Consider the following 12,454-nt stretch of genomic DNA (forward strand, 5'->3'; position numbering starts at 1 on the left):
CATTTAAAAATTTTTAATTGTACCTCAGTGTAAGTTTTGTTTGGAGTAAACAAATGCAACTTCTTCAGAAATATAAATTTTTTCAAATGTAAAAATGAAATTCAATAACTATATTGTAAATTAGTAAAGTGCGTTGATTATTTCCATAAATAATATCAAATTTTTCGCGATTAAACCGGTTATTTTCTCCTATTTTTATTTTACATATGATGAGATTAATTTTATTGCCGAGATTCAGGTGCGTATAAACGACACACTTGAGTTCACATCAAACGTCGTCGTAAAAAACCCAATCAATCTTTAAAAAGCATAATTAAGCTCTGCATTTGTACTGCCGGGGATTTTCCATCCAACATGAAAATTATCAATTGCCACTCACACCCTCTTATATAATATTTATCAATTAAAAAAAGCTTTATTTTGTTCGCAGCAACGTTTTTATTTCAAATGGTCGCAATACAAATAATTATTTTCACATCTAATCAAAACACGTTTGTAATATATATGAGAGCTATAAATTTACTAATTTGCGTGCGAGTTAAAGACGGATTAAGATAGTTCTGAGAGTTAAGAAGATTTTTATATGTTTTAATTTTCAAACGGCTTAAATAATCACATGATTCAGGCTCTTGTGATGGCCTAAAAGTCATTCGCAGATGATCCTCGACCTAGTAGAGCAGTCAAAGGCCTTGACGGCGTTGCCTTGACTTAAAAATCCAGCACAGTCTGTGGAACTGCTAGAAGGGGTGTTATAATACCATCCAACTTGAGCATTTTCGAATTTCAAGCTTCCGTTCGACCATTTCCAAGCCCGATCGATAAATCGAAGGCCAATTCCCAAATATTCGCTTCCTAATTGTAATTTTAAGATGAATCTAAGGGGCAATATTTCAGGAAATGGTACCTTTGGAAAGAGATCCCGAGATATGTGACAAAGAATCTGCAATCTCTTGAAACTTGTTTGATGTTTGAATTATCAAGAACGCGCGTCCATAGCTTTGGCACCAGGCTTCAGCGATTGTATTGCTTACCTTTAATTTCAAACATGGAGTACAGGTTATAGAGGTAATAAAATGTTTTATTTATACCGGATAGCCTGAAATCAAGTAGTCACGTCCAGAGGCTCTCAAGATGTAATCTATTTTTGCAAAAGAACAGGACTTTAATAATCTTTAAAATATATTAAATGCATACGATCCGTCAAGTTCTTCTTGCTATACGGAAGATACTGTATTATAACGTGGAATAATTAATTAAAATTATAGATTACGTTGTTTCACAAACAAATGGAAGTTGATAATTGCAGAATTCAGAGAGTAATTTTCCTTTCAAAGTAGCAATGCAACTTCCATAAGCAGAAACGTTTGGGTGATTGTCTGCCCAGCCCAACTGGCTTTTGTTGTTCAACAGAATCCAGTCCTTGCTATGGGGAGTTGATTTCACGTACGATCTTTCGTTTGCCAAATCTAATCTGGGACTTAAAAGTTTCTGCATCATTTAAAAATCATGATGAGTATACTTAAAGATGTAATAAGGTCAAATGCCTCTCCATCCAGCTCAAAAGGAATGTCTAAATACAACAGAGTGGCCGACTCGTCGATTGAGTTGCAGTACGAATTGGCTTCATCAATGCACATCTTAAATTTGACATATTATAATAATTCATATATAATTTCAGTGAGGGGTGATATTTTGGTTACACGGGTGGGAAGAGGCACGAAATATCTCCCAGAGACCGAGTAGTTAACTGAAAGACACGATTTAAAATTGTTTTCATACCTCAGAAAAATTAATCAAACCTGACGTATGCGCCAGCGGACTACCAGTGAAAGAAAAGTTTAAAATGTATATATTTCAATTCCTGAACACGTACATAGTTTCACAAATGAAATAGGCTTTTTGGTCGCACGGCGTGAACCACAAGGATCCTTGTTTGACAGTGACACATTCTCCGAAAGCGGATGTGTTTCTGATGTAAGTTTTAGCATTCGCAACAGTCGTCCAAGGAACATAAGATCCGTTGATGAATTTCAAGTCGAGAAAGTAGGAAGCGTTGTACCATTCTTCAAGAAGAGTTTAAGATTGAAAAGAATGGAAAGAAAATTGCAGTATACCCGTTATATTTGAAGTTTTCAAAATAAAATCTCTTAACTCCCCTGAGCAATCCAGTGTCAACAATTTCATATTCAATTCCTTGCACTTTTTAACAGCTTCCTCGTATGTTGCCTATAATTATGTATAATTTGTAAATGGTAAATTATTTAGCCTGATTTTCCACTCCCAACGGTTTCATTCATCAAAATAGTGATTCTGGATCCAGTGGTATAATTCGTCACTTTAAAACACTAATTCAGTAAAAGCTATGATAAAAATCATGAAGTCTCACCAGTTACAGGCGGAAGAGTTGTTGTAGTTGTTGTTGCTGTTGTTGTTAGGGTTGTGGTTGGTGAAGTAGTAGTTGTGGTTCCTGCGACAGCTGCTTGAAACAAAATAAAATATGAGAATTGACTCTTGTGAATCTATATATAAATAGGGAACTTGTTGCCACTGAAGTGGTGCTTCTAGTTGTTGTAGTAGGCGTAGTTGAAGTTGTAACGATGACCTGTGTTGTAGTTTGGGTGGTTGTGGTCGTTGGTGCATCGCTTTGGGTCGTTTCAGGTTGAATTCCGTACGTACTGTCAAACCCAGAAGAAGATTCCAATGATGCTCTACAAACGGGGTTTCAAGATCAAGATATCAAAAAATATATGGATACTTTGATTCAGTAGTCTCTTCCTCTGCTTGAACGGTTGCATCCTCTTTGGTTGGGAGTCCAGTCGCTTCAGTGTCAGATCCAGAAGAAGTTCTGATTAACAAAATAATAATAATCGAAGGGTTTTTCTTAGTTAACAGTTGCAAACAGATCGTTTTTGGTCAGTAAAGCTGCCTTTGTGGTTTTAACAATAGTCGGTTTAGGCTGAGGAGACGGTTTGAATCCAGGAGGGTCAGGTGCCTGACAAACAAAGTTGGAAACCATGTCGCACGAGACGCCAGTGAGACCGAGGGTGCTCAGACCTAAACAATCACCGTCGGTTGAAGGGTCTTTAGGTGGAAGAAGTGCAGAGGCCAAATCTCCCAACCAATCCGAGCCACCGTCGGTTACTTTCGACATGGAGGTCAAAAGCGTGGAGGATGACAGGCCTGAGAAGATATTAAATCAAGGATTTTTAATCCGTTAGTCCAAAACTACCAATATCTCCGAGAAAGTCTTGAACAGAATCCAATTGCGTGAGAGAGTCGAGGGACATTAGCTCCAAGCCTTGGTCTTTGCACATGGATTTAGCCTCGGGAACCGATGCCCTTTCACTGGGAACGACCAAATTCTTTCCTCCAACAAAGTTCAAAACAGCTGCAGTAATTTAATTAGGAGATATCGTTTAAAAAATAAATGCAAATAACCATCTTCAATCGAGGATAAAGAGTCCAAGCCCCTAATTAAAATAAATTTTAAATAATTAAATTGAATTTTCTCGGTTTAAATGATTACAGAGAAGATTTGTCCACTTCTTTTGGGTCCTCGCAGACGAAATTGCTTTTCGCACTGCACGAAGCGTTGTAAAACTTCCCATCCTGCTGCACGAGGCAATCGCCAGGGCCACCTGGTGGACTTCCGGATCCCCAGTTGGAAAATGCTCCTCCTCCAACCACTGCTGATATTGACGAAAGAACGGGGTCGTCGGACAATCCTACTTGCGAGAAAATTTAAATCCTGCGCCCGCTTTCCCTTAAAGAATAATCAAACCAATGTACTGAAGATATTCAGAGATTTTGGAGACTTCATCGGGGCTGTCGAAAGATGCTATTTCCATGTTTTCCTTTTCACAAATTTTCTTGGCACCCTCGTAATTAGCCTTTTATTAAATGCGTTTCAGTTTTGATTTTGGCTCAAAGATTTTAAATACCTTTCCATACGGGAACATGTACTTTTTTGTTCCGATCCGAACAGGTTTGAAAGACGGCCCTGCATTCATAGTTTTAAAAACAGAATTTTAAAATTATTGCTTTACCATTGACGGCAGAACGCCAACCTGAAAAAATATAGATATAACATGACTCATCATGGTGATGGAAAAATGAATCATTATTCAAAAATGCTGCGCTCTTGCGACTAGAAATGTTTTTTTTTAAAGAAAGGCATTGACTGGTATCCGGTTTGGAAACAATTCGTTTCATTCTCACCATCAGTTTTTGATGTCCCGTTTCTAAAGCAATATTAATATATTTTAAATCAACAAGAAAGCCCATTAGGTTCCATACTTAATCTTGTTTTTATTTAATTTTGAGCATTTCCTTCGACCACAGCATTTTATTATGAAGGATCGCGGTTCACTGCGATGCGAGTAAGTTTTAACTAAAGAATTTTTTTAAATTAAATCGTATGTAACTTCCAAGTAAGTTTAAATAATACTTTTGATGATTTGCCTATTCACCAATCCACCTAAGCCGAAACGTCCTTTTTCATCAACAGAATGAGGCATTTCAAATTAAATATTTCAACACTTACTCGCTCGTTTTTTACCACAGTCCAAGGGATGCTGAAAATTTAAATAGGAAAAGCTACAAAAAATCAAATACAGAAGAAGCAATTCTTACAATGAAGGCAAGAAAGAGCAAAACGACAGCAAACACGGCCGAATTCATCACATTTCCAAACGACTATAGCTGAGTTTTGCTCGACAAACTGCGAAAGTGGAACGGTGTCGACCAACTGCAGCTGCCGTGACGGAAGTGAGGTGTCCGCAACACAAAATGTGACAACTCTTTCGCTGTGTTTTGAGTGAAAATGAGCCCGAGAGTGGTAGCAAGCCAGGAAGTGATGCATGCGGGGAAAACACACGAGAGAGTGGCATCATTTGTGCTGTTTCCCACCTGTGTTTCAAGCTCGACAGTTCAATTTCACTTGATGCTGATGCATCGAATCAAAAAGAGATGGATGGGCCAAATGATGTGCCGACCTGTCACTTAAGGGTTACACTCTACTTTACTGGGGAAATCGCGAGTCAGCGGCGGCGTCACCGACGCAGACTTTTTAACGGTCGTTTCAAACCGCCCGCCACCCTCTCATTGGCCCTCGGAGCGCCCCCACCTCTCCAGACCAGCCACGAAGGGGTGTAGGGCATCGGGAAAGGTGGGGAAGTTACGAGCTGGATTAAGATATTATTATTATGCCATTACAAAACCAAATTACTTTTAATGCCGAGAGGAGCAACAAAATTAAAATATATAAAGAATGGCTCAGCCTCAACACGCGAGCCTTTCCGGCGAGCGGGCTTCTGGCCCAGGTGCGGCCGAGCAGCGCCAGTGGCCCATGCGGCAAACTCGCGAACCATGCCGGCGTCCACCGCCATCTTGGCCTTGGTCCATATTTAACATTTGTGGATTAATTATTCGGTGCTTGGGCCTTATTGGGGGTCCAAACGTTTTACACATGTTAAAGAAACTTGAAACTACATAACAAACGTGTTGTCCGGCCGCCATCGCGCCTCAACACACCAAAAATAAAATAGGAAACTCGCGGGCATCGTCTACATTCGCGCGCGACATTCGGCCTCGCATGCCGCACTTTGGGGACTCTTACGGGGTTCAGGGGGGCATGGCAGGGGGTTCACAGTATCACTTTAGCTTTTATCTTCACTTGGGCCTGCTTTTGGTCCGTCGGCGCACTCATTTTCCCAACTTTTTCGCTGCTTTTCCTGGCACTCACACCACGCACGCAGTCACTCGACAAACAAACTCTGTGCACGGCTGCACGCGGCACGCGCCCCGGCTTCTCACGCCTAGCTCTCGCCAGATCTCGTGGTGTTCGCTTGGCGCGGGAAACCAGGGCGTGACCTCTGGCGGCTATACCTCTCACAATGAGAACAATGAGAATCAACAGCGATCTAAGGTGGGACGTGCACACTGACACAGTGCGCATGAAAGCCGCTCGCGTGCTTGGCTTTGTGACCCGTCACCTTCGAGGGTGCACTCAAAAGGTCAAAAGGGTCACCTGAGTCAAATCTGCCGATGATAACGAGACGGGAGACATGAGTCGGACAAAAGGCAGCAGGTCACCTTTTCTTGACCTTTCTCTTCTTGCAAATGCGATAAAAAGCGATTGTTTGATTCTCTCAGTCTGTGCTTTGTCAAATTAATTTTAATTTTGCTCTTTTCGCTGAAAGACCACGCAAAGAAGAAATTAATAAATCTAGTAGAACCAAATAAAATGCAGTGAAATATTTAAAACCGTTTTTATTCAAACCACTGATATTTCACGCAAGAAAATGATGCTAAGATTAAAATTGAGGTGAGAAACAATTTTTCCTATGGTTTTACGCAAATAAAGAAAGAATCATAAATGTCTGGGTAGGTATCGTATTTCTGCGGATTCTTCAATTGGTCAATCAAGTTCTGAGACGAGAGAGGAATTAGTTTTTTCGAATGAGTATTCGCAAACATGAGCGAATCCTCGCAGGGATATCTATCTGGATACGCAGTATCGTAGTAAATATCCTGCAAAACTGTGCGGCTGTTGCACCACACCTCGTGCGTCGCGTTGATGAACTCCGTCTCTCCCACGAATGCTATATCAAAAAAAGCTGCAATTATCGAGCATTTCATTATATTTCTGATTTGCCTGAGAACAATTAGCTCACTAGTAGTTAAATTTGGAAGCAAATTAAAATCCATCGGGGTCTCAGGCTCCATAAACTTCATTCCCACGGAACAGCAATGTTTGTACATATCCACTGGATTCTGTTATTTTATAAGATTTTATGTTGAGATGGATATTTTAAAGGTTGTGAAATTTATACACTATTTTCTTATCTGTGAAAACCATTATGAGCATTTTAAACGACTTCAAACATATTTAAAATCACCGAAAAGCGTTAAACATTATTCATCAGTTTAAACAAGCATGTCTAAAGTTCACAACCAGACTAACTTTTAGAATGATTACATAATAATAAGGGTTATAGTTGCCAACATAGTAAGTTTTGTTTTGCATTCTCATTATCTTTCCTTTGCTATCTATAACCAAAAATTAAATTAATTGAAGCATCACATAAAAAACTTCCTACATACCAGTACCGTTGCCATTCAGCACATCTACGGCAGTTTGCTTTAAAAAGAATCAAACAAAGTCAGAAAAAAATAATAAAAACATACATTGACTACGCAGGGGTAATATTCTGAGATCCAACAACTTCGACGCTTGGGAACACAATCAATTGGAGTGGAAGACTAAAAGTCATTTTGGAATGAATTATGCAGAAATAAATCACTTATATTTGCTTACGTTGGTCGCATCAGCAGCATTGTTTGCGATTATTGCGGAAACCACGCCAGGCGCCTTCTGTTGGCAGCACTTGTACATTTCGTAGGCAGTCGTGCAGTCGTCATTCAACTCTGAATCAAACAATTAAATCGTTCTCAAAGTGGAATTAAAAATGCAAACTAATTGCGCTGCACTGGAGGAAGGCAGTCATTGCCTGTTCAAGCAAAACAGGATTTTCCTGGGCTACGAGTTCTATTTGCCGCAAAACTTCCATGCTCATTGCCTTTCCAAACTCAAACTAAAAAAAACTTAATTTTAATATTTTTCAGCTTTTGAAATAAATGAAAATACCATTCCCTTTTCAGATCCAACGCATTTTATGAAGCACTGAAAAATAAGTAAATTGTGTTTTAAGAATCCAGGTTCAAATTTAATTAACCATCAGGTTCTGCGAAACGCTTGCCGCAAGGAAGGCAGTCGCGTTAAAAAGCAGGTTAATTTGTTCTGAAACAACATCAATTTAAAATCAGAATCCCTGTTAAATTTCCATTTGAACCGTAAGGCACATCCCAGATTTCTGCACATTCCGTCTTCACGATGCCCACTTGGGAATCCACGGCTTTTCTTCGAACCTCGCAAAGCGGATTTTTCTGTTCTGCACAGTCGGCTGTTGCCAGCAGTGCCACTCCGTTTCTAACCTCGAGATAAACGCAGGCAAGACCAGCCATTGGATGTCCAACCTTCCACTTGATTTCGGCGGGAATAAAGTCTCGGTTTCTCGAGCACCACCGGAATTTTGAGGGGCACCCTTGATCTGTTCCAGACAACCAGAAGTCACCGCTTCCATCTGGATAGTTTAATTATTATAACATTATCAGAGCACCGTTTTCGCGCACTCTTGATGAGTTTGGAAAGGCAATTCAATTTTCCAGCCGACTCCATCGAGGCCAGGGTCAGACCGATTTCGCAGCATTTATCCCGAGCTGTTGTCCAGCTAGCCTGAGATTTCAGAAGGATAAAATAGATCGAAACCAATTTAATAAGGAATTACCGCGCTTTTTGTAAAGTTTAAAAACATTCGTCCACATCCTTGGTACCAGTCTCCATAAATGAAATACTCTTTATTCATTTAAAAACGTTATTTGCCATTAATTCCCTCTTTTCAACAAGAAAAAACCAACCTATCAGGACACCTTTCCCGTTAAATAGAGTTGGCTTTAAAACAATTCAATTTGGAATTTAAATTATAATTAATATTTTTTTAACTGATCGTTGGCAGATCCCATTTGGACAAGTAGCAACACACAGCGTAGGAGGTTTGATGATCAGAGACTAAAATTTCTCCGCAGTTTAATCGAAATTCGCTTATCTCTAATTTAAATACCTTGCACGCGAAACTGTAGCGGTTTGCACAGTTCCTGTCGGACAAGATTAGTCCTGTTGAATTAAAAATAAAGCGGAGGTGCGTGCAGCCCTCATTGCCGCTTTTGTTGACCTTCTCCCACGTGAAGCTCTGGGTGAAAATTACTGGACCATTGGGCTCGCACCACGACCATTGACCGGCTGACGAGGCCTTATTCGTTCCAGAGGTCCAGAAATTGGAGGTTGCCTTCCAATTGGCTTGCAAATCATAATATTTAGTTCAAATATTAATATAATTTAAGAAGCAAAATTCAATCGCAGTCATATTTTATTTATCCCCTAAATTTTATTGGAATAAATTAATCACTTTTTGTAAGAATAGTAAGAGCTTCCTGTTCTGCCAGATTATCGACATTGAACGCTTCCATTCCCAAAGCACAACAATGCGCGTAGTTCTCCAACCAAGTCATCTGAAACAAATCAATTAAATGTCATATATCCTTTTCTCTTGATTTTTTATATTAATTGAGCAAAAAACCGGCTGATTTCCAAAGAGATAAGTGTAATTTCCGATGGCAGTCCAAAACCCGTAAGAGGGCGCATCTACAGTAAAACGTATTATATCCATTTGTAACTCAATAATATCTCAACTTTACCCTTCAAGCTTCCAGAAGAATCAAATAAAGAATTCTAAAATTTAATCTTTAAGTGAAAATTATGCTTTGTAAGAAATCCAAACGTTTTTTATGCAAACGTCGCTGCTAGGACATTTAACGGTGTACTGGCAGATAAACGGCAGGTTTTCACTGCAGTTTTTGTGCACCGCTCCACTGGCGGAAGAGGCAGAAATGACGAAAGCCAAACAGCGTTCGGCGGGAGTGGGTGACACCGTTGTTGAAAGCCAGAAATTATTCGAAGAAATCAACGTGGGAGACATGTTGTAGCCCGTTGAGCACCACGAGTTCTGACTCAACGGCGCACAAAGGGGATCCACGTTCGAGCCACCCGTCCAATAAGTTCCGGCTGACGAATGGAATCATTAGGCTGTTTGATAAAATTATTCTAAATTTTACCATCCAAGCTAGCCAAGCATTGAACCTCCTCATAGGAAGTTACGGCCAAGAGTGTCATGTTCAGCGCCTTGCACCGCAATCCGGCCTCGTTTCTCGGCACCTTGTAATTGATATAAATTAATTCTTTCCAATTGATAAATAAAAATCATTGTTACATTAACGTTTGAAACGTAATATTTCCTATTTAAGCACTTTGGTGGAACTTTTGCTGAGCCATCGGCTGAGGTTCAAGGTTAAATACTCTTTATTATTTTCGTTTTTAACTTTCTTTTTGTTCAAACCTTTGTTTGGAATTTCTGTTGGATTCTTTCAAAAGAATAGATTTGGTTTATTAATACATATAATGATTGAGATATGTTTGGCAAAATTTAGCCGGTCGGAAATGCAACTTGTAGCCACAAATATTATGATAGTTACTCTTCAAATTTGTAAATTACCACCAAGAATTTGTTGAAATCTGCACAATCTAGAAGACATGGAAGAGGCTATAATGCAAGAATAGCGTTTCGCAAAAAAGCAGTTTTAAAATATCATTAACTTATACAGTAGTAGTTGTTGTTGTTGTTGTTGTTGTTGTTGTCGTGGTTGTTGTTGCCGTCGAAGTAGTTGTTGTCGTCGAAGTAGTTGTGGTCGTCGTGGTTGTTGTTGTGGTAGTTAGAAAGCTTGTAGATGATGTCGCCCGAGTGGTTGTTCCAATTGACAATCTTTAAATACGTCTCTGTTAAAGAAAAAATGCTATAGTTGTTCAGATAATTTTACGTCGGAACTGGAGAGGTTGGTTCAGTTCGCCTGGTGGTCGTTGATGGAGTAGTTGCTCTGATTATATCAACATTATGTCTTGGAATAATTTAAAAAAAAAAGAATTAGACATTTTGTTTGTGGTTGTGGCTTTCACGGTGCTGGTTTTCGTTCCTGGTGGATCTGGCACCTCGCAAACAAAGTTGGAAACCGTGTCGCACGAGATTCCCTCGAGACCCAGAGCGCTGAGACCGAGACAGTCGCCATCTTTTGACGGGTCTTTGGGTGGGAGAAGCACAGAGGCCAAATCTCCCAGCCAATCAGTGCCCCCGTCGGTGACCTTTTTCATCGAGGTCAAGAACGTGGTTGATGAAAGGCCTAATGAGAGAGAGGATGCCATCAAGAATTCTATAAAATCGAGACGAAACTATACCAATGTCTCCAAGAAAATCCTTAACAGGGTCAAGCTCAGCGATCGAGCCAAGAGACATGAGCTCCAGACCTTTGTCTTTGCAAATGGTTGAAGCCTCGGGAACCGTAGCAGGGTTTTTCGGTATTAATAAGTTTTTCCCCCCAACAAAATTCATAACCGCTAATTTAAGATAATTAGAATAGAATCATACAATTGAAAACAATTCCAACCATCTTCAATTGACGTTAAAGAGTCCAAACCCCTGCGAATAAATAAACGGAAAACAATATTAAAATCCATTAATTTAGTACAAAATTTACAAAGTTGATGCGTCATCCTCCTTTTGACCTTCACAAATAAAATGGTTTTTAGAGTCGCACGAGGCGTTGAAAAATTGCTTCTTTTGTTGCACAAGGCAATTTCCCGGACCTCCAGGAGGAGTTCCAGATCCCCAATCCGATAACAAATTTGCTCCTTCCGAAATTAGAGATGAGAACGACGAGAATACTGGGCTATCGAGTAAATCTACCAACACAAATTGTGATACGAGAGAAAAATACATTTTAATTGATCTATCTAACCTATATACTGCAAATAATTTGAAATGTCTGCGGCTTCGGTCGGGCTGTCTAAAGAGGCTATTTCCATTTGGTCCTTTTCACAAATTTTCTCGGCATCAGAGAACGAAGCCTGTAAATTTTACCCGTAAACATTTTATTGCTTCTTAAATATAGAAAGTCACCATCTCTTTTGGAAACTTGTACTCTTTAGCTCCAATTTTGACCTTTTTGTTAGAAGGTGCTAAACGACGTGGTTTTGAAGTTGAATATAAAACTATAACATGTTTTTAAAGTGGTTTACAATTGAATTCTGTCCGCCATGCTGAAAAACATCACGTGATTATAACATGACGTGAATTTCACAGGAAGATTTCGTGGGGGAAACAGGAATTCCACGAATTATAGTCATTAAATTTTAAAAATTTGACCAATCGCAACGTGAAGAGTTGGAATGATTTTTAAAATTGAAAACAGAAATACCGTCAGGTTTTGTTGAGGCTCTCCTGAAAGAATGATGCACTACAAGATTAATAAATAAATAAGTTTCCAATAATACGGTTTCGTGGTGGGTTTTTTAGGAGAAAGTTTTTCCATTCCTGGTGGGTCAGGCGCCTGACAAACAAAGTTGGAAACCATGTCGCACGAGACGCCAGTGAGACCGAGGGTGCTCAGACCAAGGCAATCACCGTCGGTTGAAGGGTCTTTTGGTGGAAGAAGCGCAGAGGCCAAATCTCCCAGCCAATCCGAGCCACCGTCGGTTACTTTCGACATGGAGGTCAATAGTGTGGAGGACGACAGCCCTGAGGAGATAATAAATGAAGAATTTTTAACAAAACTACCAAATGTGCACCAATGTCTCCGAGAAAGTCTTGAACAGAATCCAATTGCGTGAGAGAGTCGAGGGACATTAGCTCCAAGCCTTGGTCTTTGCACATGGATTTAGCCTCGGGAACCGATGCCCTTTCACTGGGAATGACCAAATTCTTTCCTCCAACAAAGTTCATAACAGCTA

General features: G+C 39.8%; 1 protein-coding gene across 1 annotated transcript; it reads right to left on the reverse strand.

The window, feature by feature from the left end:
* Window positions 1-425: 425 nt before the first annotated feature.
* LOC135940970 (uncharacterized) lies at window positions 426-4,898 on the reverse strand. The gene is made up of 26 exons (XM_065486130.1): window positions 4,633-4,898; window positions 4,544-4,574; window positions 4,448-4,492; window positions 4,297-4,390; window positions 4,219-4,241; window positions 4,047-4,067; window positions 3,942-4,000; window positions 3,782-3,890; window positions 3,527-3,725; window positions 3,439-3,470; window positions 3,230-3,388; window positions 2,901-3,180; window positions 2,756-2,845; window positions 2,539-2,708; window positions 2,387-2,476; window positions 2,286-2,335; window positions 2,115-2,226; window positions 1,874-2,063; window positions 1,800-1,819; window positions 1,701-1,747; window positions 1,520-1,637; window positions 1,271-1,466; window positions 1,195-1,214; window positions 1,089-1,138; window positions 905-1,031; window positions 426-852 (listed from the first exon to the last, which is right to left on the reverse strand). Exons 1-26 carry the CDS (start codon window positions 4,678-4,680, stop codon window positions 647-649), a joined length of 2,586 nt encoding a protein of 861 aa, XP_065342202.1. The 5' UTR covers window positions 4,681-4,898; the 3' UTR covers window positions 426-646.
* Window positions 4,899-12,454: the final 7,556 nt, after the last annotated feature.

The sequence above is a fragment of the Cloeon dipterum genome, chromosome 1, assembly GCF_949628265.1.
Source record: "Cloeon dipterum chromosome 1, ieCloDipt1.1, whole genome shotgun sequence".
NCBI lineage: Eukaryota > Metazoa > Arthropoda > Insecta > Ephemeroptera > Baetidae > Cloeon > Cloeon dipterum.

Coding starts and splice junctions, on each gene's coding strand:
- LOC135940970 (XM_065486130.1), bottom strand. CDS start 4,680: ATGAATTCGGCCGTGTTTGCTGTCGTTTTGCTCTTTCTTGCCTTCATT. Junction 3,389..3,438: donor TTTATCCTCGATTGAAGATG/GTTATTTGCATT, acceptor AAATTACTGCAG/CTGTTTTGAACTTTGTTGGA. Junction 1,467..1,519: donor TGACCTTATTACATCTTTAA/GTATACTCATCA, acceptor GTCCCAGATTAG/ATTTGGCAAACGAAAGATCG.